Source organism: Schistocerca gregaria, chromosome 4 (assembly GCF_023897955.1).
Source record: "Schistocerca gregaria isolate iqSchGreg1 chromosome 4, iqSchGreg1.2, whole genome shotgun sequence".
NCBI classification, from domain to species: Eukaryota; Metazoa; Arthropoda; class Insecta; order Orthoptera; family Acrididae; genus Schistocerca; species Schistocerca gregaria.
This window is the reverse complement of record NC_064923.1, coordinates 408,345,307-408,371,026: the sequence shown is the minus strand read 5'-3', so window position 1 is coordinate 408,371,026 and position 25,720 is coordinate 408,345,307. Positions and strand designations below refer to the sequence as shown.

The window sequence follows — 25,720 nt, the reverse complement described above, 5'->3', positions numbered from 1 at the left end:
TAAGATCATGGACTCGCCTTGACGTAGCCTATGTAGTTGTAGAGGGGAAGAGGTAGAACTGTTTGTTTTATTACTTATTCAGAAATGCTAATGCACAAACATAATTTCAACAGATAATACAGAGGATTTAAACAGACAAGTTGTGTAAATAAAACAAATGGTGCCAACTGTTCCCCATTATAAGCTCCACAGCATACATCGGCGCAATTCCTTAATCCTACACAGCAGTCTGATGATGTCATAAACTGACCATTGTGTGGATACACATAAGCAGTTCAACTTGCTGAGTTTGCTTGAATTCTGTGGTAGCTTTCTCAGTTGTTAAAATCTCTGATGATGTCTTCAGCAGCTAAATTATGCCTTAGGCAGGGAATTGTGCCTTGGACTACAGCCTTATGCCCCTATATCACATATCAGCAATAATGCCAGTGTCGACTGTGAAAGCCTGCATTCAATGTTGTGTCATTCTTCTATTCAACAAACAAAAATGTTGAAAATGTAATTTGCGTCAAATATGTTGGCATGTTCAGATCATCAATAACATTGTTCTAATCCTCCACATTATAATGGCTAAAATTTTCTTATGAGAAACTAAAACACACAGTACTGATGTTGCAAAATAATTTTATTTTATGGTTTGCTGTGAATGGTTTTTGACTTTTTGGGCCCTCTTCAGGCAATTTATGTCCAAACAGATAGTCCACACAATATCAGCAAGAGCTTATATTTGAATAAAGATTGTTTTTACAAAGATATATAACCTTTATGACTACATATCTATACAAAAACCACAAGTGTAATGATATACAAAAGAAGGCTATGAACAAATAAACCTTATATTACAATACAAGCAAAGATTAAAGGAGACTTACTGATAGCCAAAATTTCAAGTAGGTTTTTTACTTTATTTGCTCTATGGTGGACATCGTATTTAATGTCATAAGAACAACATTAATTCAGAGCTTGTTCAACAAAGGCAGAATTTTTCTTTTTTTGTCTCCAAATTCTTTTATGTTCAGTCATTCTAGTAGTTATAACACTACCTGATTGACCTACATGTAATTTGCCACACAAACTGCATGAAATCCTATATATTCCTTCTGTTCTAAATGTGGAATCTGCTATTTACTGTTGCACAGATTGTGGGTAACAGTATTGATAGTACAGAGGGGGCTGATGCAGACATGCTGGCTTTTACTCTGCTGGCAAATATCTATGTAGCTACATACGGCTTTGGGATCAACTTTTTCTAAGTGTGATTTAGTGCCTTCTGAGGATACAGAAGAGCTGCTACTTCTTTCTGTTAACAAGGGGACTGTACGAACTTCCCCTTACCAATTTCATTCATACTGGGAAGGCATACAGAGTACAATTAGGACTTTGACATATGTAAAAGGGAGATGCAACTTTTCAACCATTTTCAAGAAAACCGAGTTTGTAAATTTTACACATGCTTACATGCTTATATACTTTATATGGTTGCTAGTATTCAGGAAGTCTGCAGTTGAGTGAGTAAGCACTTAAATATCATAAGTGCTAGGTCTCTGGATCAAACCTCAGTGCTGGTACCATTCCACTCCTCCACTCCCACTGCCCACTATATTCTAACGAAGGACATATTGTGACTGCATAAAACATCAATATGTAATTAATCATTTATTATCTTCATAATCTTCACCACAAAAAATTGGATTTTTCTCTAAAATTTTGTAAGTATTTTTGAATTATAACTGTATCCCATGAGGTACATGACGTCATTCTCCCAGCATGCATCCAGATATGGTATGGCTAAGCATATGAAAGCATTTTCCCGGTATTCCTGCAGGTAGTTTCAACCCACCAGAGACAGCTGCATTTGCACAAATGATTTTCAGCTGGTGAAGACAAAAGGCAACAGCATTCTCAAACCCGTAGAATACCTCATTTGTATGTCTGCCCCCAAAGTAGTTACTTGCCAACAGTCCAAGACGTCTAATTTTACAAGTACATGTAATGATATTCTTAGTACTTTCACAGTAACAAAACTGAATTTAAAAAGAGGACTCGTGTCTAGTACATATCTTTTTCTTACAAACTATTTCATCACTTTGAATCCTTCTGCAGTAATAACATAAGAACATGTGGAAACTGGAGAGGAAATATTTTTCAACACTTCTGGAATACTAGCAGAGAAACAACTCATGGTACAAGATGAAGTAATTGCTGTCCAAGATATTGACAGAACTCTATTTGAAGAAACCGAAGGTCACTTTATCTTCATCAGACAATTACAAGCCTGAAGAGAAGCAGGTAAAAATGGACAATGATTATGTTCTGTTGAATTACAAGGTTACAGTTGTTAATCTAGCAAGGGAGCGTCAAGGAAGGATTTGAAAAGACAGCAAGAAAATTTTAAATTAATTAATTCATTCATTTATTTTCATATCAATTAAAAAACAATTTTTACAGACAACGAGATATTAATGTGTTAACTAATTTGTTCTGGGGTGCCAATATCAGTCAACTTAAGACTGAACTCTCGCAGAATGAGAGACAAAGATGGTTCTATACAATATGATATTGCAGTGCCTGTGTCATTCTGATTACAATGCAAAGTTCCTATGGACATTCATGCATGTACAAAGGAACAGACAATGTGGCGACTACAGCCGTTATGAAATACAACAAATGTATTCACAACTGCGAATAAAGACAACCATCAGTTGCATGGTGGAATGACGATAATTGCACTGTAATCAGAATAACACAGGTACTGCAATATCGTATTTCTCTGCTGATACCAGAAAAGTGACTTTCAAGTACAATGTCTGACATGTAGGGGAATACACATAAAGGATGTACGAGTACAGGTCATAAACGCATGGTTGATGACATATGAAAGTTTGGGTCGGGCTGTGAGTCGTGCCTGGATAGCCAAATGGGAAGAAAAGCGCTCGCGATAGGTGAGAAATCTGGGTTTGAGTGCCGGTCCAGCACAAATTTTCATTGTCATCATTCCATTCTACAGCTGATGGTTGTCCTTATTTGCAATTGTGAATACATTTAATGTATATAAAGATGGTTCTTGTGCAGCAAATGGATAAGCATAAGGAAACACATTCATACACTGCTCAATATGATGTCACCTTAACCAGAAAATCACTACCAACAGTCATTGTTTGATCATTTGGATCAAGGGTGAAAAAATTAATTGATGAGTACACACAGAAATGCAAAAACATTACGATAGCGGGCTCAACCTGACAAACTCACAACAGTGTTATACAACAATTTTCTAATCAACACCTTGGAGTCACACATGAGAGGAGAACAATTTCTCTTGCTCCTTGGTTCATGGGCAGGGCACAGGAACCCAGGTTTGCACGACATAACTTTTCAATATGGAGGGGTTCTGCCAGCATGCAGAGTTAAAAGTACTTCCTCCAAATGTACTTCACTGATGGAGCCTTGCAACTTTTTTTATTTTTTATTTATTTATTTTATTTATTTATGACAGGCAAGTAAAGAATCTTATAAAATGGCTACAAAACGGCACGTACATCATATTGCTCACCCATACACGGACGATGAGTCTATGAACTGCCTGTACAATGCTGACGTACATCCATGGCCAGCAAGATCAAATCTGGACCAGAGACAGTATCCAGAATTAAACATCCAATTACAACAGTTGTGGGACAGCTTGTCTCAGGAGAGGCTACAACTGTTTTGCAGCAACATTCCCAACAAATCAGTGGTTCAGTTGGGTTGTTTGGGAATGGAAACCAGACAGCAAGGTCATCAGTCTCATCGGATTAGGGAAGGAAGTCGGCCGTGCCCTTTCAAAGGAACCATCCCGGCATTTGCCTGGAGCGATTTAGGGAAATCACGGAAAACCTAAATCAGGATGTCCGGACGCGGGATTGAACTGTCGCCCTCCCGAATGCGAGTCCAGAGTGCTAGCCACTGCGCCACCTCACTCGGTTAACAAATCAGTGCATGCATACAGAGCAGAGGGGGTGCAATAACATACTGATAAGAGAGCTCACACTGCCAAGTTCTCTGTGAATCTGATTTGAATCTGCAAGCACTGAAATAACATCACACCCCCTCTCAACCCATGAAACTTCATTTCCTTTCCTCCTCCCATTCTCGGTGCTTCATAGATACAACAGCTCGTCTAACCTAGAGCTCAGCCTAAGCTACAAATCAATCTGTCACTGCACCACTCATTTACTAAGATTACTTTGTTTTTGTGAAACATTCACTGGCTTCCCAAACACAAAACCATAATATCACCTAACCTTAGGCTAGAGATCATTGCACATTCATTGGCTTCAATATCTCACAGTCAAACCATATAAGTAATGATTACTGAAAATCTCTGCCAGACTGAGACTCGAACCTAAATTTCCCATTTACCATGAGAAGTCAGTTTAATCGTTTGCCTACCGGAGCATGCTTCCAAGTCTCAATCAAACTTTCATTATCATAGATGTAGCTCACTACGATTTCTGATCACTAACACCATATGTTCTTGTATGGAGTATGTGAGGTGATTGTTCACAATAAGCAGGAGGCCTGTAATAGAGATAGGAAAGCAAAGGAACACCATAACAATGGAAGACATGACAATGAAAGTTTAGATTAGGCCTGTAATTATGCTCAAGACAGCCTAATTGTTAAGGTCACTGCTTGTTATTATAACAAAATCTGTAAGTACGAGGGTTCAATGAAAAGTAATGCCTCGACCTTCGTTAATTGGGTTTGGATGGGAATATTTTAACATGTCAAATGCAGAAATAACCCTTAGACTGTGATATTTAATTATCAATATTCACTTTTCCACATAATCACCAGCCAATTGGATACATTTCTGCCAACGATGAACAAGTTTTCTGAAGCCGTCATGGAAGAAGTCAACACTCTGTTTCCGCAACTACAGGCTCACAGTTCTCTCAATGCCTTCATCAGAAGCATAATGATGTCCTTGCAGATCGTCCTTCATTATTGGGAACAGATGGAAGTCAAGCGGCGCTAAATCTAGACTGTATGAGGGATGCCATACGGTGGTGAGATTCAGTGCTTGCAGTTCTGCAGTGGTGACACATAAAGTGTGTGGTTTGGCATTGTCATGCTGCAGGAAAACATTTCCCTTTTCCTTTTGGGCCCTTGTTAGCCATCATTTCAGAGTTTGCAGCATTGTGATGTAACACACTGATTTTATTGATGTTCCATGATCAAGGAAATCAAAATGGATAACACCATCTGCATCCCAGAACACTGTGGGCATGATTTTTTCAGCTGAGGGCTGTGTCTTGAATTTATTTTTCCGGGGCGAGTCTTTGTGTCGATATTCCATAAACTGACGTTTTGGCTCCGGGTTGTAATGGTGTACCCACATTATGTCCCATCACAATTGAATGGAGAAAGGTGTCACCTTTATTCTTGTAATACGAGAGAAGTTCCTGGCAAATTTCAAGTCTGTGCGCTTTCACTACAGGAGTCAGCATCTGGGGTATCCATCGTGCACAGATCTTCAGATAGCCAAGCAAAGCAATAATGTGACCCACACATTCTTGTGAAATGGCAATTGTGCTTGCAATTTCTCTCCAAGTAATACGACAATCGTCCTGAATCAATCTGTCAACATTTTGCTTGTGAAACTTGGTGGTTGCTGTCACAGGATGTCCAACTCTTTGTTTGACATGCAGGACAGATGTTCCGACCTCAACGCCTTTAAACTTACTTGCCCCATGATGCACAGCACTCACATCAATACAATCACCATAAAGTGCTTTCATTCTCTGATGAATCTCCTTTGGGTTGACACCTTCTGCTGTCAAGAATTCAATCACTGCACGTTGCTTAAACAGCATTGACTGACTGTCTACACAGGGTTGCATACTTTGCACTGTAACAACACAACCGTTCAATGCTAAGGCTTCCCACCAACTGGAGCTGTAGAGAAGAGGCTATAGATGAAGCCAGTACCTGCCGCATGCCAATGCTGGGAACTGTTGAAGAGTTACAAAGGCAGAGGCATTACTTTTCAGTCAACCCTCGTGCTTGCACCGACATCATTTCATGTCATTCCATTTTCAAACCCCAAACTAACCTACATCTTAAGCTAAGCTATAGAACAGTCTCTCATTAGTATTGAAGCCACCATGTAATGTCAATAGTGACATGAATGGTTACAGCAGATTGACTGTACCACTAACTTCAATATCGTCACTGAACAAAAATATCACACAATTGATTCTGTGTCAATCTGTCACATAAGTGCATAAGTGTACACACCCACAGCACATTGCTATTGCTTGTCTTGTTTGTCTATATGTTCGCAATCAGTTCTGAGTAACAGCTTCAGTCAATGGAAATGGACAGTGTTTCACAAGACAATAATTTCACTGAAAAAGAAATTATCACTCACTTGAAAGCAGTGTATGATAATGGGGGTTTTGTTTTTTTGAGAGTGACTGACAGCTGACAGCCACTGCACTAACTGTTGATCCTCTGCAGGTGTTCCTGCATTTTGCTACTGACTTTTGGCACTCCACTCTCCCTACAGACAACAGCATCATCCAAAAACAACCCAATGGAATATTTTAATTGTATGGTACTGTACTTCCTTCTTTTGCAGTTATGTCAAATTTACATTATTTTATCTATGATTTATGCAGTATCCTTTGAGCTTCATTTTCATTGTAAATAACTGAAAATGCAACATTTTCATGGTAGCAGTTGGTTACTATGAAAAGTATGCCAACTGATTGAAATCTGGAAAATCTGAAAAATTGGTTATACAGAATTGTTTCTTCAACAATGATATACACAGAGCAGAAATTTAACAAAGTGGTAAGTTTGGTATGTATTTTTCATTTTCTAGATGTATAAGTACTTGATATTTAGCATCTTTACGTATTTGTGTTGGCAATTGTCCATATCTTTATTACTTGTTATATGATGTATTATTTAAATTTTTTAATTTAATTTGTTCCAGTCCATTGTGGTGTGGTGGTACAGTAACCTTATATTGTAATTAATATCAAAAACAAACAGTCTTAGGTTGCACAATGCTCATTATTGGATCAAAAACGATCCATTTCATCTGGATATCTCCAACCCACATTGCAGGAGATAACCTGATAATGCCCGGCTCAGCGAAATATCTCTCTTGAGCCAATGAAGAGCACCATGCGAGCTAGGACTGTCTTTTAATATTTATCTAAATATTATTTTTGTTTATGATGTAAATATTTTAGAGCATAAATATACAGTATTATTCTTTTATATAAAGTTCTTATATACACTATGTGATCAAAAGTATCTGGACAACTAGCTGAAAATGACTTACGAGTTTGTGGTGCCCTCCATCGGTAGCACTGGAATTCAATATGGTGTTGGCCTACCCTTAGCCTTGATGACAGCTTCCACTCTCACAGGCATACGTTCAATCAGGTGCTGGAAGGTTTCTTGGGGAATGGCAGCCCATTCTTCATGGAGTACTGCACTGAGGAGAGGTATTGATGTCTGTCGGTGAGGCCTGGCACGAAGTCGGCTTTCCAAAACATCCCAAAGGTGTTCTATAGGTTTCAGGTCAGGACTTGTGCAGGCCAGTCCTTTACAGGGATGTTACTGTCATGTAACCACTCCATCACAGGCCATGCATTATCAACAGGTGCTTGATCGTGTTGAATGATGCAATCACCATTCCTGAATTGCTCTTCAAAAGTGGGAAACAAGAAGGTACTTAAAACATCAATGTAGGCCTGTGCTGTGATAGCACCACGTTTTTCCACTGTTCAATCGTCCAATGTTTACGCTCCTTACACCAAACGAGGCATTTTTTGGCATTTACTGACGTGATGTGTAGCTTATGAGCAGCTGATCGACCATGAAATCCAAGTTTTCTCACCTCCTGCCTAACTGTCATAGAACTTGCAGTGCATCCTGATGGAGCCTGGAATTCTTGTGTGATGATCTGGATAGATGTCTACCTATTACGACCTTCTTCAACTGTCAGCAGTCTCTGTCAGTCAACAGACAACGTCGGCCTGCACGCTTTTGTACTGTACATATCCCTTCATGTTTCCACTTCACTATCACATCAGAAACAGTGGACCTATAGATGTTTAGGAATGTGGAAATCTCGCGTAAAGACGTATGACATAAGTGACACCCAATCACATGACCATGTTTGAAGTCCGTGAGTTTTGCAGAGTGCTCCATTCTGCCTTCTCAAGGTGCCTAATGACTATTGAGGTCGCTGATGTGGGGTACCTGACAGTAGGTGGCAGCACAATGCCTCTAATATGAAAAATGAATGTTTTTGGGAGTGTCCAGATACTTTTGACCACCTAGTGTCTCTCTGTCACTAAGTGGGTAATCTGACAGCTTTCTTCTTCATGTACTGAGGTTAGATTCAATACAAACAAATAATCTGTTTCTAACATAATTACAGATCCACCTAGTAACACCAGTGATACCTTTAACTGTTGGCAAATGAGAAACGGTTACCTGGATCAGTCGGCTAACAAGGTCCTGTTGTGCAGATTTGTTAAACAAAGCCACAGTATGAAATTAGTACGTCCAAAACAAAATGATAGAAAATGAGAGAATGAAGGAAAAACGAGGGAAGCAAGATCAGGGTCTAAAATTTCATAAAATATATGGTTATTAGAGACTGACCACATGCTCAAATTAAAAAAGAATAGTGTGAGAAATCATCCTTCATCTTTTAAATTCAAGCAATTTCTCTGAAAATCTACAATTTAATTGTAGGATTGGTATTTACACCCAACTCTCCAGAATGCCATGTCACAGTGCCACCCCATTTAGTATTCGAGAATAGAATAATAATAAAAATGACCTATATTAAAATAACACATATTATTCTTCTACGTCAACTAAATTATACGCTCCCCCTTTTTTGTAATTATGACTGACAAATAAGTTTCAGACAAAAACTCTATTAATATTGTTATAAATATGCAATCATTCCAGATATCAACGCATGATATTAAAGCAAGTTATTTTGAAATAAATATGCTTCAGGAATAGTTTTGATTAGAATGTGACAGTGTCACTCTTCAAAAGCTTTGTTGTGTTGACTGAATGATCCGTAGTGTAGCCTAAGAGTTAGTTTGGTTTGCATTCTGAGTTAGCAAAGCCAATGAATTTCAACATAAAATAAAGGTTGTGGTGGGAGACTGATCAGCAGTATAGCAAGATGTTACATTCATAATATTCTTAATGCATTTTTTGATATAAATAACTATAACTGCAATGTAAATTCATAAAAGCAGTATGTTATGTGCACATACTGTATCCTCAACTACAAGAAATGTATTACTGGGTGGGGGTGTCCTACATAATTCTTAGCAGAACATTTTAATACCCCACAATTAAATTTTATGCTATCATTTTGTAGGCTGTCTTTTAACATCATAAAAACATTTGACTATTGCAATGTTACCAATGTCAAAACTCAAGATCGTTACCCATGATTTTTGTCTGCACAAGAATGACTGGTATTAGAAAATTCTCTTTATTATTAGAGGGACAAATGATACAGCAACATCTGATAGCATCATAAGTGATAATAGACTAACTAACCTGTGACTGAGTTTGTGAACCCACTTTGAAAGAACAGTCACTCCATTGCGAAGTACTGTGCAACATACGAATCCTCTCTGAAACATTATCTTTTGATAGCTGCCAGTCTGTTGTATGTACATTACCAGTAAATGTGTCCATCTAAAAGAAAAACAATACTGGTAAAGCATTTGAAAAATTTGTATCAACTAGCTTATAGTAAACCTGTACACAAATAAAATTACGTACTATACCACTATCCATAAATATTACTATAAAAGTAAACTAACGTGAAAAGATTGCTTATCGGTATTCCGGAATAAAGACACACGTTTACTTGGTAAAAATTGGTCTATATGGTTTTCATTATAGTGTGACGCCGGAATACCGTTCAATAATATAAATATGCAAGGATGGATAATGGTGAATTTAACTGAGAGCTTGTATTTTATAGGAAAATACTGGTTGACAGGTGTTGAATACAAATCCAAGCGAGCCTACCGTTACCTAGTCCGGTAGTCACGATTTCTGCAGCTGCTACAAAACACATGATCTGAATAAAAAATACTGATATTGAGTCTTGTCGGTATAATATGAAGTAATATATCTCTTTCCTTAAATATTAGCTCATTTAATGTTTGAAAAATAGTTGTAGCAAAACAGCAAACCAGAAATTTTAATGTTTTGAAACTATGAACACTAAATGACACCTTCAGAATTTGAAACTTACACTTATATTGTCTCCTATGTCCAAACTTATTGAATAATTCGTGTTTTCTAGAATTCTATAATGTAAATATCACATTCTGGTTGTCATGTTTACAAATTTTTGCCCGTGCCCTTGAACTCACTCACAAGGCCAACAATTTATGCCGAAGATGACATGCACATGTCATGACTATGAATTCGTTACGTGGAGTGTTGAAATTGTATGGAGTTTTTCCCCCCGTTTCTGTTTGATTTTCAATACAAATGTATCAATTACGGTGTGAGATTGTCGAATTATGAATTCCTTGCAATAATATGCGCTATAAAAAGCATTGAAATATCGTCGTTGGACAGTTACATCTTTCACACGTTGGCGAACCTGTCGATGTTGCAAGTATTATACTTCAAAGATGTACCAAGTGGCGAATGTAAACAAAATTTAAATATGCACAAACTTCTCAAATGCCGGCAAGTCATAACACTGGGATTACGCCAGCCCTTCACCTTTACCCGCTTCTATGCGTCTGGTATGTGTTAGTGCTTCCTTTGAATGTTATCATTTTTTTGTCAGTATTTATACAAACTGTCTTCCAAACGTAGAACGTATGTCGTCTTGCTCGGTGTTAGTAAAGTGTTTAATGCAAATATAATGACGTTTACGGCCTAAGCCCAACTCCCTAGACCGTGCCGGCCGTTGCGACCGTGCGGTTCTAGGCGCTTCAGTCTGGAACCGACCGACCGCTACGGTCGCAGGTTCGAATCCTGCCTCGGGCATGGATGTGTGTGATGTCCTTATGTTAGTTATGTTTAGGCAGTTCTAAGTTCTAGGGGATTGATGACCTCAGTTGTTACGTCCCATAGAGCTCAGAGCCATTTGAACCCTAGACAGTTTTCAGAGTGTCATTTTCTTGTTTACCATAAGGTAATTATTGTGGTATGAAGTAATACAGGAAGGAAGCTTTTTTTTTTTAAAGATTATTAGTTTGCTAAGTAAGGTTGTCTACTGGTGCATCACGTTGTAGCCTATGGAACGAATGTTGCATACCGTTTCTCAGTAACTAAGTAAAAATAGTCTGTACGGCAGTACTTTTGCATTCGTATCCCAGCAGTCGAGTCCATTAAAAATTATTTATCACTACCAGAAACTTTATCACTAGGTGACATTCAAGGTCTTGGGAGGAGGGGGGGGGGGGGGGGGGTGTCGGCGGCGAACGTGGAATTAACCCAAGTCATTGGAGGCTCTGCTGAAGACATTGACATGGGAAAATAAATTTATTTTCATGCAATTAGGTTTCGTTTTACAGGTAGGCCTAGTACATAACAATGTCAACACAGTGAACACCCTAGACTACCAACTACTGAAGTTATGCCTAGTTACGCTGTCTACCAACATTATTTTGATTCTGTACAGATTCTCGCTTTGGTGTTACTAAGTTTGTGAATTTCTTACTTTATTTCTTTCTGTGGTTGCTATTTCACAAACTACTATGTTATTGTTACATGTTTTCACTGATCTGCTCTGATCATTAAAGAAGGGATTTTAAGAGGCAGCGTCTTTCCAAAATTATATCTATTCTCGTGCAGACAGGTCAGTATATGCATGTGGGGACACGATTTAAGCAAAATGAGCACAATTTGTTGCACCTTTTTGTGAGATTACTACATTTTGCACCTTTTTTCCTTCCACTTCATGCTTGAGCAACTTCTCACCTCCACCCCACTTTTATCTTAGTTTTAATGGATTAGACAAAATTTCTTTTCTGTTCTTGGAAATGACATTAAGATTTTGTATAACCAGAAGTCGACAGTGATAGGTAAATATTTTAAAATAATATATGGAAAGCACCAGTAATTAGTCATACTGCTAACAATAATGGCCAGCCTGTAGGTGTGAAATAAAATAAAATCTAAGTAGTGATGCTGCAATAGCCGAAATCTAAATTCATTTAGTGCTGGCATGAATTAACAGTTCCCATCCATCGACTTTGTATGTCTTGGTGGCCGTGTTAGTGTTTTACCAGAATGGGTTTTTCATAAGAAAATTATGCTGACAGAATAATTAGAGATTCAGTTTATCAAAATTGATGGCATTATTCTGTGATGTGCCAGCTGTGAAGTACATATTGCAATTGATGACAAGCATAGAAGAAACAGAATAAGTGAGCGCATTAGTAACAACAAACATTTAAAGAACATTGCACACAACTCAAAACCTGAGCAGACTACTCTTGATACACGCCTTTGCTCCAGGATTTGAAAAGCAGCAATCATTGAATGAATTTAGCGTATACCTTGCCGTGACATTAATTCAATTAGGAATTCCAATCCATGAGGTAAACAGTCCTGTATTCAAATCATTTCATGAAAAGTATACACAGAGGTTTACCAGATGATAGTGCTCTGAGAGAAAGTTACATACCAGCAATTTATGAGAACATTTTAGAGAAAATAAAAGAGATGGTCAGCAAACGTGTAACTACAAATGAACTGCAAATATATGTTTTGAATGTGTTAATTTTTCCATCATCTGATGAATGGGTTAAATGACAAATTTCCATTTTTTCTGATGACTCAATCGTTGTACTCCACTTTACATTGCTCAACTCTTCTCTAGATAAACAAAACCTATGAAAGTACCAGGAATTATAATTAAAGTCCAACTACTCACAGAGGACCAGTTGGGCTGCAATTATCATATGGCAGTGAAGCTTAGTGAATATGCTAATGAGTCAATGTGAAACTGGTTTACTCTGGAAAAAAAATTGAATTCCAATTTGGCCACTAGGTACAAATTTGGCACTTTATATGGAGTATCACCAACAGAAATGTCTGAGGAGAGGCCCAGCATCATTAAATGGTTTAAAGATGATGACAATGAAAGTGAAACATTGGTGAGTATGGTGTGGCACCTGGAAGAGGAAGGTGTGCTATTCCAGTATAAATTACTAATAAGGTTGCCATTGCTGTAACTAATCATGCAGCACATGGCCCACGTAGTGCTAGTGCACGTGGAGTGTCATGAGAATTGTCCATCTCATGGTCAACAGTACAGAAAAATTTGCTGTCTGTTTTGCAGTGGTACCCATAAAAGATCCATATGGTGCAGCAACCGAAATCTCATTTTCCGCAGCAATGTTCTGAATTTGCTCTTCGGCTTCTGACATGGATCAGTTGATAACATGTGGCCAGACAATGTTATGTGGTGTGACTAGGCACATTTACAGTATAATACACAGTTAATACATAGAACTGCTGAATGTGGAGACTATTAAACTTTGTGATGTGCATGAAAAGCCATTCCACTCACTGTGAATGTGTGGTGTGGATTCACAAGCACCTTTATTCTCAGCCCACTCTTCTGTGATAAGCATACATCCAGGGGCCTGTCAGGTGCATCTTGATGTCGACACATTATTGAGACCTCCTTCTACAGCAAGTGATTCTGGCTTTGGAAGAACACAACTGTGTGGAAACCATTGTTTCCATGCAAGATGCCAGATGCATGGCCTGCTAGGTGAAAGGTCACCTGACTTGGAGAGATCTAAAAAAGGGCATTTACCAGGGTGCAAACAGTCTCTTTCTGATCTGATGGCCTATATACAGGAACATATTGCTCAGGTTCTAATGGAACTGCTACGGGCAACTGTTGATGACATTTTATGGATGCAGCATCTCGTAGACATCCGATGCTTATATTAAACAAAGTGTGTAAGCTGCAGTTTTTGATACAATCATTATTATGCCTTTCTCACTTGTTTGATTTGCTCTGCTCACATTCCGTTCTTAATCCATTACATATGTGAAAATTTATATGTTTCTTTCTCACATACACAACACCAGATTTGGACCTGGTGGTCAAAATTGGAACTGTTTGCTCCCCCCCCCCCCCCCCCCCCCCCCCCCTTTCCAGCATCAGTCGGTTACAAGTTAACGCATTCGAAAACCTACCAAGTTTTGCTGCCATACAATAATTACAGCCCACACTGGAATTCTGTGAGTAACTGCACTTTAATTATAAACACCTAGTATCTTAACTTTTCTAAGTCTTGTTTCTGTTATCAATTTAAACTTCAGAACTGCCTCTCTCCAGTTAGTTAGTTTAGAGTCCCATGGATCATTTGCACAATAAATCCTAATGATGTGGAACAAGTCCTTTTACATCCACATAACAAATTAATTTGTAAATATGGCTAAATGCTAGTGCCTTTCCATTTCTTAACCCTAAATGTACCAATGCATTTTTTATAACACGCAGTACCAAGTGTGGGTTTTTTTATGCCCACCATAAAAAATTGAAAAACAAACGAAATTCATTAATCATTGTTGAGTGACATTGAAAACATACTTTTGAAAGAGATACCGATTTGTAAGCAGAACCTAAAAATGTTGTTTAATACACTCTCAGTAATATCAGCAAACTATCAACAATGTGTACTGCCAAAGGAGGGTACTTTACACGCACTGTGAAAAAAATCTTTAAAAATGCAAAATTTTTTAATTGCTGTTGAGTTTTGCTCACAACATAGTGTTTAAAGAGATATTGATGTTAAGTAATACCCTGAACCTGAAAATATTGAATGACATTCACTGGGGAAAGTAACAGATACCACGAAAACTTACATTTTTGGGTTAAGTTTAAATGAAAAAAAATTAAAACATTTATGGAACCTGGTAGAAGAATTCATTAAAAACAGCTTTTTTTCCATAATTTTAAAATATCAAAAAACTGGCTTGATTACAATATTATCAAAAGCGAGGTACCTTTGGTATTGTGAAGGTTAAAACCAATCTGATCACTATACAACAGATCCTTAGTTTTCTGTTCCATTCTTTTGTATATTACTCTGGCAAGCAACTTCGATAGATGAGGTGCCAGTTTTATGTCCTTTGCTTGAAGCCAAAGGCACAGGAAGTAAACAATGGTTCCCAGTCATATCTTCATTGGTGCTTTGTACAAGTTTAACAGTAACACAACATAAGGTATTACAATAAAGAAGGGTTTTCTGGATGTTGGCCTGGACTCGGTGTGGTGTGTTGCTTGGATGATGCTCAGTGATGCTGCAATGCAGGTGTGGCTGGTGTGCAGAGATTGACTCTTGTGACATGAGGCATGGATGCCAACCAACATGGCTAGCTACATCAGTAACCAAATGACCTGGCATCAGTGGGTGTAGTGCAGCAGGGAAGAGGCACTCGACCGTCAGAGTGTTGCTCAAAATGCAATGATGCTGTGGACCAGCTAGTTGTGATGTAGCTCTGGAGTGATGGGTCTGATGAGTCGGCAATACCAACCAGCAGTGGCTTCATAGGATGTGACAATGGCAACAGGCCAGCAAGACATATGGTAAATGTCTGACAGTTTGGCCACAAGATGTGCCTGATGTAACTGCCCAGAGAGGGAAGCCGTCTGCCTGCTGGTGGCCTCGGCATTGCCTATAAAGGCAAGTGAACTCATAAGCGTGTAATCATGTGATTGTGTTCACAGCACTGCCATGGACAGTGCATATGCAGTTACGTGTAGCCATGGGCTGATTAGGGGCCAGCTACAATAGATTGTTTGATGGTTCTCATATATATCTACCATTGCTAGCTTCAGGAGTGTGCTGATGACATTCTTCTGAAAACTGTAACCTGAATAATTGTTTGGCTGCCAGTTCTATAAAGATTTTAGAAATTCTGAAGAAATATTTTCCATCCCATCTATCTTTCTTGATTGCAAGTCTTTGAAAGCTCAGCCAAAATATGACTTTATTACTGGATCCTGTGTGTCATCCAAATCACCATTAACTTCACACCGTCTATCGCTTTAGTTGTTAGTCCCGCCAACAATTCCTTCATCGGAGAGATCCTCAGTGTACTCTTTTCATCTGTCCATTCTCTCCATGTCATTTACCATTCTCATTGTTGACTCATATTCTTTTAAATTCTCTGAATGTTACTTTGACATTTCTGTATGCAGTCTGACCTCTTTTCCTTTTTTCCTTCCTTCCTTTTCCATTTCTTCACATTCTTTCTGCAGCCATTTTGCTTTAGCTTCCTTGCATTTTCTATTGATTTCATTCCCAGGCATCTTAATGTTCTGGCATCCCCTCTTTTCATAGGCCATTTTTGTATTTCTTTCGTTTGTCAATTTCTTGAAGTACGTCTTTTCTCTACTCACAGGTTCCTTGTCGTTATCTTTCTTATACCTATATTTGCATAACTACGAGGGTAATCCAAAAGTAAGGTCTCCTATTTTTTTATAAGTACATAGACCTCTTTATTTCTAAAATGGTTTACATCAGTTTACAACTTGAACATTTAGCTATTTTTCTTCATAATCACCATTTCTGTCGATGCATTTTTGTAGACGCTGTGGCAGTTTTTGTATGCCCATGTCGTACCAGCTTGCCGCATTGTTGTTAAGAAAGTTATGAACCTCTTTTTTTTCACCCTGTTGGAGCTGAATCGCTTTCCAGCCAAATGTTATTTTAACTTAGGGAACAGGTTATAGTCACTGGATGCCAAGTCAGGACTATAGGGTGGGTGGGTGACTGACTATGTTCCACCAAAACTGTTGCAGGAGAGCAGCGGTTTGCCGAGCGATGTGTGTGTTCGATCGTTGTTGTGGAGAATGTGTATGCCCTTGCTCAACATTCCTCTTCTCCAGTTCTGAATTGCCAGTTTGAGTTTATTCAGAGTCTCACAGTACCTGTCAGCATTAATTGCAGTCCCAGTGGGCATAAAGTCAACCAACAGTACCCCTTTCTGATCCTAAAAAACTGTTGTCATGACTTTACTGGCAGACTGCAAACTCTCTGCACCACTTACAAACATTTTTGAAATCCATGCCTGACTCAACATACATGGATCTCAGTCGGCGCAGTGTCCTTTGCGTTCAAAAACTGAATAACTGTGCACAATTTGTACTTGGCGGTAACATCCAGTGGGAGCTTTATTCTCAACAGCTGCCAAGCCAAGACTTAGCACCTCAGCGCAGCATTCGCATGTTTACACACAGCACATGAAGCACTCTTCATAACACTATGACCAACTACCACACAAACAGTTCTGTATTTATAAAAAAAAAAAAATAGGAGACCTTACTTATGGGATTTCCATCGTAATTACTGTAATTACTCTTCAGAGACGTCTGTTCCTCCTCAGCTGAATTACCTGTTGAGGTATTCGTTATCACAGTATTCTAAATATTCGAAGAACTTCAGATTTCGTCACTGCTGAATACTCAATTATCCTATTTTGTTATCTATCCTTCCTGACAATTCTCTTAAACTTCAGTTAACTCTTCATGATTATTAAATTGTAATTTCAATCTATATGTGCTCCTGGGTACACCTCACAATCAAATACGTCACATTAGAATCTCTGCCTAACTATCATGTATAGCCTTTTTCATGTATACTTCCTCTTGTGATTTTTACCAGTGTTCTTGCTATTATTTTATCTGAAATATATTGTAGAACTCAAGGATGTATTTTCTCTCATTGCTATTGTCAAGCCCATATTTTCCCACTAGTCTGCCTTCTGTTCCTTCTCCTATAATAGTGTTCCAATCCTCTGTTATTATTATTATTATTATTATATTTCATCTCACTTTACATGCTTAGTTAGACACACATACTGGCTCTACCTTGACGTCTTCTGCTTGTGATGTCAGAACATTTACTGGAACTATAGTTATTTGCATTAGTTTGGTTTTCATTCTGATGAGTCACTAAACTGTGTACAGTAACTTATTCTATGCCCTGCTTTGCTATTCTTAATGACTCCTACTTCTATTGTACCATTTTCTGATGCTGCTGATATTACACAGTATTCCTCTGGCCAGATATCTTTCCCTTCTTCTCTGGCTGACCTATACATCAGCTACATTGAGACCTTACAATTCACTTTCAGGTATTCGCAAATTCAAAATTCTCATATTGCACACTCCAACTTTTAGAATATTACTTACTCTTTGGCTTTTAAATATTTTGTCATGCTCATATTGCCTTTATCAGTCCCCCTTTCTGGAAATGGTAGACTAATGCAGAATCCTTGCCAATGTAGATATTGTTGTGAGACTTTCTGAATTTCAGCCTACATTTCCTTTAAATATGCATTGTGTCTTTAATGTAATAGTTCTCATTTCCCTCTGTATCTACATACCATTGATCATTGCTAATTCTTCCACATTTTTTAGGGGCAGCTTTACACCTGAATGATAAGAGGATGCCCTGAACCTCCATCTGCTCCTCATCCCTTTCTGACAAGGCTTTCAGCATAATGAGGTTGACTCCTTGTAGTGAAAGCCTTTGGCCACCATTCCTGATGATTTTATTATAAAATCTATACTGAGACTGAACCTGGCGCCCATGGCCTATGGCTTAATAGTAAAAAAACTGATTACAACATTTATTTATAACTTTTATTTCCTTGTACAGTGGCAATGACACAGGAACTAAACAGCAGTTCTCAGGTGATATCTGCAAGAGTTTGTTGCACATTGGTTAACAATATATAACACCTGGTACAGGCTGCTCCAGGAGGCTGCTCAGAGGCTGCTCCAGGAATAGTCTGAACATGACGTAGTGCTGCGGTGTGGGCATAACTGGTATCTGGTGATACTCTGTAGGACGTGGCATGCACCTGGTAATTGAAGCTGAGGCAAAAGGGGCATGACAGGTACACGGTAAGGCTGGCAGCATTGGTAACCAGGTGAGCTGATGGTTGCATCAGTTGGCAATGATAGCGATGCTCTGGATGTTGGTGGCAGGTGTCTGATGATTGATGCTGCGGTGAGATGGACATAACTAGTGTCTAGCAAGGCTGGCAGCTTCAGTACTCCAATGAACTGGAACGAAGGCAGTTATTGGTGTCCACAGCGAGGCAGTGCTCATTCAGCAACAGCCGCGTGGCATGGTAAGGCCAACAGCCAGAGAGCGTTATCAGCCGCGCCTGGGAGGAAGACATTCAACCTAGTGGGTCATATGGGACTATGTAATGCCAACCGAGTGGTACGGGTGCAGAACCAATGAACTGAGGATGCCATTGGCTGGCATCAAGGACTGTTGGGAGCAATGGATCAACCAACGGCAACCCCAGATAGCACAGCGATACTGACACTCTGAAGAGATGGACAATAAGGCTCTGACAGATGTGTCAAAAGTAGCTGGAATAATTGCTCAGAGCGAAGAACAGCTGCCGGATGGAGGCCACAACACAGCCTATAAATGCAGGTGTATTGATATGAACATAATGCTGTTATGGATTGTGAGCATGCACGTGTGTCTATCAGTGTGATCGAGGGCAAAGAAAATAGTTGTGTGATCATAACACCATTATAGGTGGTGTGTGTGCAGTGTAGTGAGAAAGTGGCACCTCTAATGAAGAAAGATGTATGTCCCAGCTCCTAGACAATGCACAAGTCATGGGGGTAATGCCGGTGGATGTAGTTCATGGTGAGGGACCGGCTACAATAATAATTGTGTACAATATTGTTGTAACATTTTGCCTGTCACAATCTCCTCTCGAAGAAAGGAAATAGAGATTTTGTAAAATGCAATGCAGCAGACAGAATTGTTACAAGTACCATTTCTGACACTATATTAAGTTGCTGAAGCAGAAAAGACAATAAGCTGTTGAATACTGTTTATAAGAATCCTGGAAACTGCGTAGACCCTGAAAACATGTCATGACAGACAAAATATGATCACAAGCTTATGAGCAGATTTGTTGTGCTGCATTTGAAATGGAGATGGATGGGTATGAGGGGATGGGTCTGTAGTTCTAATGATATATTTTTGTGTCATTATGATACCAATAATTAAGTGTATAAGCCCTTCTGTCTTTCTTGTATATTATAATTTCATTTTTTTATTAATACATTTGTTTTGCAGCTCCAAAACGATTCTACAGGCGGACAGGAATTTTGTTTAATGATGGTCTGTACGAGATTACTCTTGATCAAAGAAAACTGAAGACACCAAAAGGAAATTTGTTCAAAGTATCAAGCGAGCCACTAGCCTTGGCAGTTGCAGCAGAATGGGATGCACAGGCTCCAACAATACAGCAGAGTTCAATGCACTTGGTACTGCATTATGTTTTAATGTTTAGGAATTTAGTGTGGTTTTACCATAGAAATATGAATTTATGGGTAGAAGAAATCTAGTTCAAAATTAACATCAGAGAAAAATGTCAATTAAAATAAGTTAAAAAATCCAGTGCCACATTCATTAAATAAGATCAGATAAAGGATAACAAGTGAATATGAGTGTATCAGAATTTCATACATTCTGAGAGAGGACTGTAGAAGTTTGATTTTGAATACTTTTAAGCTTTGAGTTCTTCTTCTTCCTCTTGCTTCTCTTCTTTTTCTTCAAACAGTAGTTGATGTGATATGTTGTAGCTCAGTCCTGCATCCGATTTAGATTAAGTTCTCCTCTTCCTTCTTGGTGCCAGTATGGGATTCATTTTCACTTGTATGGAGATCCACTACTAGTTTACAGAATTACAGTCTTTTCATCTGAGCTCTGAATCTTTAGATGCTATCATATGCCCAGTTTTCTTGTCACATGGAAATAACCTCATAAATCTCAGTTATGCATCTTTGGAGCTTTTGTTTTTCTCTTTCAAGCCTCATTTCTCACTGGTGTATATACTGCTTGTTACAATCATTCTATTGTCAGTTTTCAAGACATTATTGAAATATTCAGTCAACAGCATTATGGCTACACAGTATCTAGCATCTCAGAAACCACAGTTGATTAACTTATTCAGTGCTACTAGTTCTAAAGATTAAATATCATACTCCAGATCAGATTGTATATTGTTCTTGTTTTGTTCAATTTGTATGAAAAGGATTTTACAAGGGTGGTACAGGAAATCATTCTCAGTGGGACTTTCCTGGCATTCACATTTAGTGACTTATACGGACCATTAAAAACCTTCATCTGGATAGGGATTTGTGCCCTGCCTCTGCACCTACATACATACTCAATAAGCCACCAAATGATGTATGGCGGGTGGTATTCTGTACTAGTACTAGTTATTTCTTTACCTGTTCCATTTGCAAATAGAGCAAGGGAAAAAGACTATCTATATGCCTCCCTACAAGCCCTAGTTTTTGTATCATATCTTCATGGTTCTAAAATGAAATTTTCATTGGTGGCAGTAGAATTGCTCTGCAGTCAGCTTCAAATGCTGGTTCTCTAAATTTTCTCAATAGTGTTCCATAAAAAGAATGTCTTTTCCCACCAGAGATACGCAAAATCAGTTTTTGAAGCATCTTGGTAGTAACGTACCAGTAACAAATGTAGCAGTCCATCTCCTGTCTTCGTTGAAGCCAGCCTGGTGGGAATCCCAAATGCTCGAGCAATACTCAGGAATGGGCTACACTAGTGTTCTATACATGGTCTCCTTCACATATGACTCACATTTTCATAAAAGTCTCTTCATAAATCAAAACATAAAATTAGAACTTCGGCCTTCCATTTACTGTCTTCTATTACCACCCCAGCCTGACAAATAAATGATTAGATAGATGCCTTGATCCAACTTAATGATTTTACAGGGGACCAAACTTTTCTTGGGTTCTTGGAAAGATTTTTTGCTAAGATACTATGGTAGTGGTTGTGTATGCTTTGCATGTCGATCTTAATGCACGTCTAATGCCCTACCCCTGTGCTACCTCTACAGGAACAGTTGTGTATGTGATATAATAATGAAATATGACTTTGTGTAATGCATGTTGTATTTATGTCTTTTAAATTATATTGATGGATACCTTACCCCACTTGCCTTTGTCCAATCTGTGCAGGCACACTGAAGACAAAGTAGTTGTGTGTCTCAGAACACTTAACCAACTTTGATGGATCATTTTGGTGGTGTATAATTATACAACATGGTGTAGTGGTTAACTCACTTCATTCACATTAAGGAATAATAGAGTTAATGTCACCACCTAGCCATTCTTTTCTTCTGAAAGGAAAGCAGTGCATGAAGTTAGCACACTGTGCTTGCACTTATGTTCATTCAATTGCTTACCTTGACACTAAATGGAGCCTGATGAATGGGACACTTCGAGACTTTTGACCTCATAGTGTATATTTTTTTGGGGTGTTGAGAATGTCTGTTTAATTTGTAAGGGTAATTAATTCGGATCCCATTTCTTCTGAGGTGTGTTACCTTTACACTTCATAGCATTGAAAGTTTGTGTTTTTGTTACTCATTAGTAATAAAAATTCTCTGAATTACTGGTTTTGATGCTGACAATATATTATTATTTTTCAGTCAGGTCTTTGCAGCACAGCAATAGACAATCCAGGAAACATCACAAAATATGACTTAGTCCAAAGGATAATTAATTTTTTGGATACAGATACTGTCCTGTGTTTCTCAAGTGTAAGTAAATGTCCTTTGGTTTCTTTCTTTATTTCTTTGTATATTTTTGACATTATAATTCTGTTCAGAAACAAAATTAAAAACATGTTTTATTATTCGCTACATCTGCAAATTCTGTGATTACGGATAATGGAAACATGGTTAATGATATAAGTATAATGCTCATTGATAAACTACAGAAAGAGGAATAGAACATAGCACTTCAACAGCAGTCCATTTTTAATATAGCCTGCAGAATTAGCTTCTGACATCTCTGTTAATTTATTCTTTGATTAGTTCCACGTTACTAAAATGTCTCTTTCCATAACCACCTATGGCAAATGCCAAACTGGTTCCTTTGAGTGGTCTTAGAGAATTTTGTGATTCTTGAGTTTCTCCCGGCGTATTTGATAATCGAAATATCCACGGGTGTACTGCCGGTCTAGAGCCTGTTGGAAACTATAGACCGGCAGTACACACGTGGATATTTTGATTAGAGAATTTTGTTTCCTATCCTCTGTTAATCCAAACATAGGCATTGTCTCTAATGAACTTATTGTTGACATAATGTTAAACCCAAATATACCTTATTAAAATATTTTCCCTGTAATAGGATCTGCAAAACATGAATGAATGATTTCACTACACTAAGTAATTGTGAAGTACCTTCATTGGATGTAGATTGCATTACACTTTTCAGCATTTTAGTTCCAAAATTGATTCAAAAATGTTTAGTTGCTGTAGTATGGTCATCTGTAAATACTTATGCTGATATACCCTTAACCTTCAAAGTACAATTTTTATGATTGTAGATTCTGTGCTCCAAATGAAAAAATTACCATTGTTACCACTCCACTAGTGGTATCCAACAGCCAACTCAATTACGAATTCAAATAAGCTGCACTGGATTGGTCACTCGAAAACACATCGCTGTAGCCATTGTACCATGTTAACATGAAGATTCAAGAAATTGTAAGAATAACCTTTAACTTACTGCATAAGGATGTTCCATCTGTAGTTACAGAACATCTCTGTGACACTATTTTGTTGTAAATTAAACCAAGAAGCAATTATCTTTACATTCTTGAGAAACAGTGAGGTGTTCGGGGGGGGGGGGGGGGGGGGTGTTAGGAAGTGGACTAGAATCAACTATATCTACACTCCTCAAGTCACCATATAGTGTTTGCTTATGAGTATTTCTTGCACCTCATTTCTTTTCTCATTTTCTGTTTTCATTCGTAGAAAAATGTGCAGGAGCTTCGGTTACGGTAATCCTGCATGTGAAAAAAGACTTCTCTGCTTTTACTGCCATTGTCATTCTGAGAGATTCTTGATATGTACACTCAGAATTTCAACAGTAAACCTGTTGGTTAAAAATGTTTCTCTAGTAGCAGCTTTCAGTAGCATTGAAAGAGCATCTTCACTTTGCTCTCACCAGTGCTCAACAGACCTGTTGCAAGGTGCATTGCTCTTCTTTAGATAATCTGTATCTGCTGTATTAATCCCTAGATTGCCAAGCAGTGGTAAAGAATTGATTGAGCAAGCCATTTGTAAGCTACTCCTTCCCAGACGAGTTACATTGGCTTAAAATTTTCGAAGTGCATTTTAATCTGACATCTGCTTTTCATAACACAAGTTTCATTTGGTCATTGTACACCCTTACCATTGGTGGGGAGGCTTGCCTGCTCAGCAACACAGATGGCTATACCATAGGTCCAACCACAATGGAGGGGTATCTGTTGAGAGGCCAGACAAACATGTGGTTCCTGAAGAGGGGCAACAGCCTTTTCAGTAGTTGCAGGGGCAACAGTCTGGATGATTGACTGATCTGGCCTTGCAACATTAACCAAAACGGCCTTGTTGTGCTGGTACTGTGAACGGATGAAAGCAAGGGGAAACTACAGCCATAATTTTTCCCGAGGGCATGCAGCTTTACTGTATGGTTAAATGATGATGGCGTCCTCTTGGGTAAAATATTCTGCAGGTAAAATAGCCCCCATTCGGATCTCCGGGCGGGGACTACTCAGGAGGACGTCGTTATCAGGAGAAAGAAAACTGGCGTTCTACAGATCGGAGCGTGGAATGTCAGATCCCTTAATCGGGCAGGTAGGTTAGAAAATTTAAAAAGGGAAATGGATAGGTTAAAGTTATAGTGGGAATTAGTGAAGTTCGGTGGCAGGAGGAACAAGACTTTTGGTCAGGTGAATACAGGGTTATAAATACAAAATCGAATAGGGGTAATGCAGGAGTAGGTTTAATAATGAATAAAAAAAATAGGAGTGCGGGTAAGCTACTATAAACAGCATAGTGAACGCATTATTGTGGCCAAGATAGACACAAAGCCCATGCCTACTACAGTAGTACAAGTTTATATGCCAACTAGCTCTGCAGCTGATGAAGAAATTGATGAAATGTATGATAAGATAAAAGAAATTATTCAGGTAGTGAAGGGAGACGAAAATTTAATAGTCATGGGTGACTGGAATTCCTCAGTAAGAAAAGGGAGAGAAGGGAACATAGTGGGTGAATATGGATTGGGGCTAAGAAATGAAAGAGGAAGCCGTCTGGTAGAATTTTGCACAGAGCATAACTTAATCATAGCTAATACTTGGTTCAAGAATCATAAAAGATGGTTGTATACATGGAAGAATCCTGGAGATACTAAAAGGTATCAGATAGTTTATATAATGGTAAGACAGAGATTTAGGAATCAGGTTTTAAATTGTAGGACATTTCCAGGGGCAGATGTGGACTCTGACCACAATCTATTGGTTATGACCTGTAGGTTAAAACTGAAGAAACTGCAAAAAGGTGGGAATTTAAGGACATGGGATCTGGATAAGCTGAAAGAACCAGAGGTTGTACAGAGTTTCAAGGAGAGCATAAGGGAACAATTGACAGGAATGGGGGAAAGAAATACAGTAGAAGAAGAATGGGGTAGCTTTGAGGGGTGAAGAAGTGAAGGCAGCCGAGGATAAAGTAGGTAAAAAGACGAGGGCCGATAGAAATCCTTGGGTTACAGAAGAAATATTGAATTTAAATGATGAAAGGAGAAAATATAAAAATGCAGTAA

General features: G+C 38.4%; 2 protein-coding genes across 2 annotated transcripts in view; one reads left to right on the top strand and one right to left on the bottom strand.

Moving 5' to 3' along the window:
* Window positions 1-10,659, bottom strand: part of LOC126268117 (BTB/POZ domain-containing protein 6-like) — a 34,770-nt gene extending 24,111 nt beyond the window's left edge. Inside the window, exons 1-2 of the mRNA XM_049973641.1 lie at window positions 10,310-10,659; window positions 9,601-9,741 (exon numbers count right to left, since the gene is read on the bottom strand). Of these exons, the coding sequence (XP_049829598.1) occupies window positions 9,601-9,741 (141 nt within the window). The 5' untranslated portion in view covers window positions 10,310-10,659. The remainder of the gene's footprint in view (window positions 1-9,600; window positions 9,742-10,309) is intronic.
* Window positions 10,660-10,673: 14 nt separating this feature from the next.
* LOC126268118 (ATP synthase mitochondrial F1 complex assembly factor 2) overlaps window positions 10,674-25,720 on the top strand; it is a 42,267-nt gene continuing 27,220 nt past the window's right edge. Inside the window, exons 1-3 of the mRNA XM_049973642.1 lie at window positions 10,674-10,814; window positions 20,166-20,356; window positions 22,558-22,668. Coding sequence (XP_049829599.1) covers window positions 10,733-10,814; window positions 20,166-20,356; window positions 22,558-22,668 — 384 coding nt within the window. The 5' untranslated portion in view covers window positions 10,674-10,732. The remainder of the gene's footprint in view (window positions 10,815-20,165; window positions 20,357-22,557; window positions 22,669-25,720) is intronic.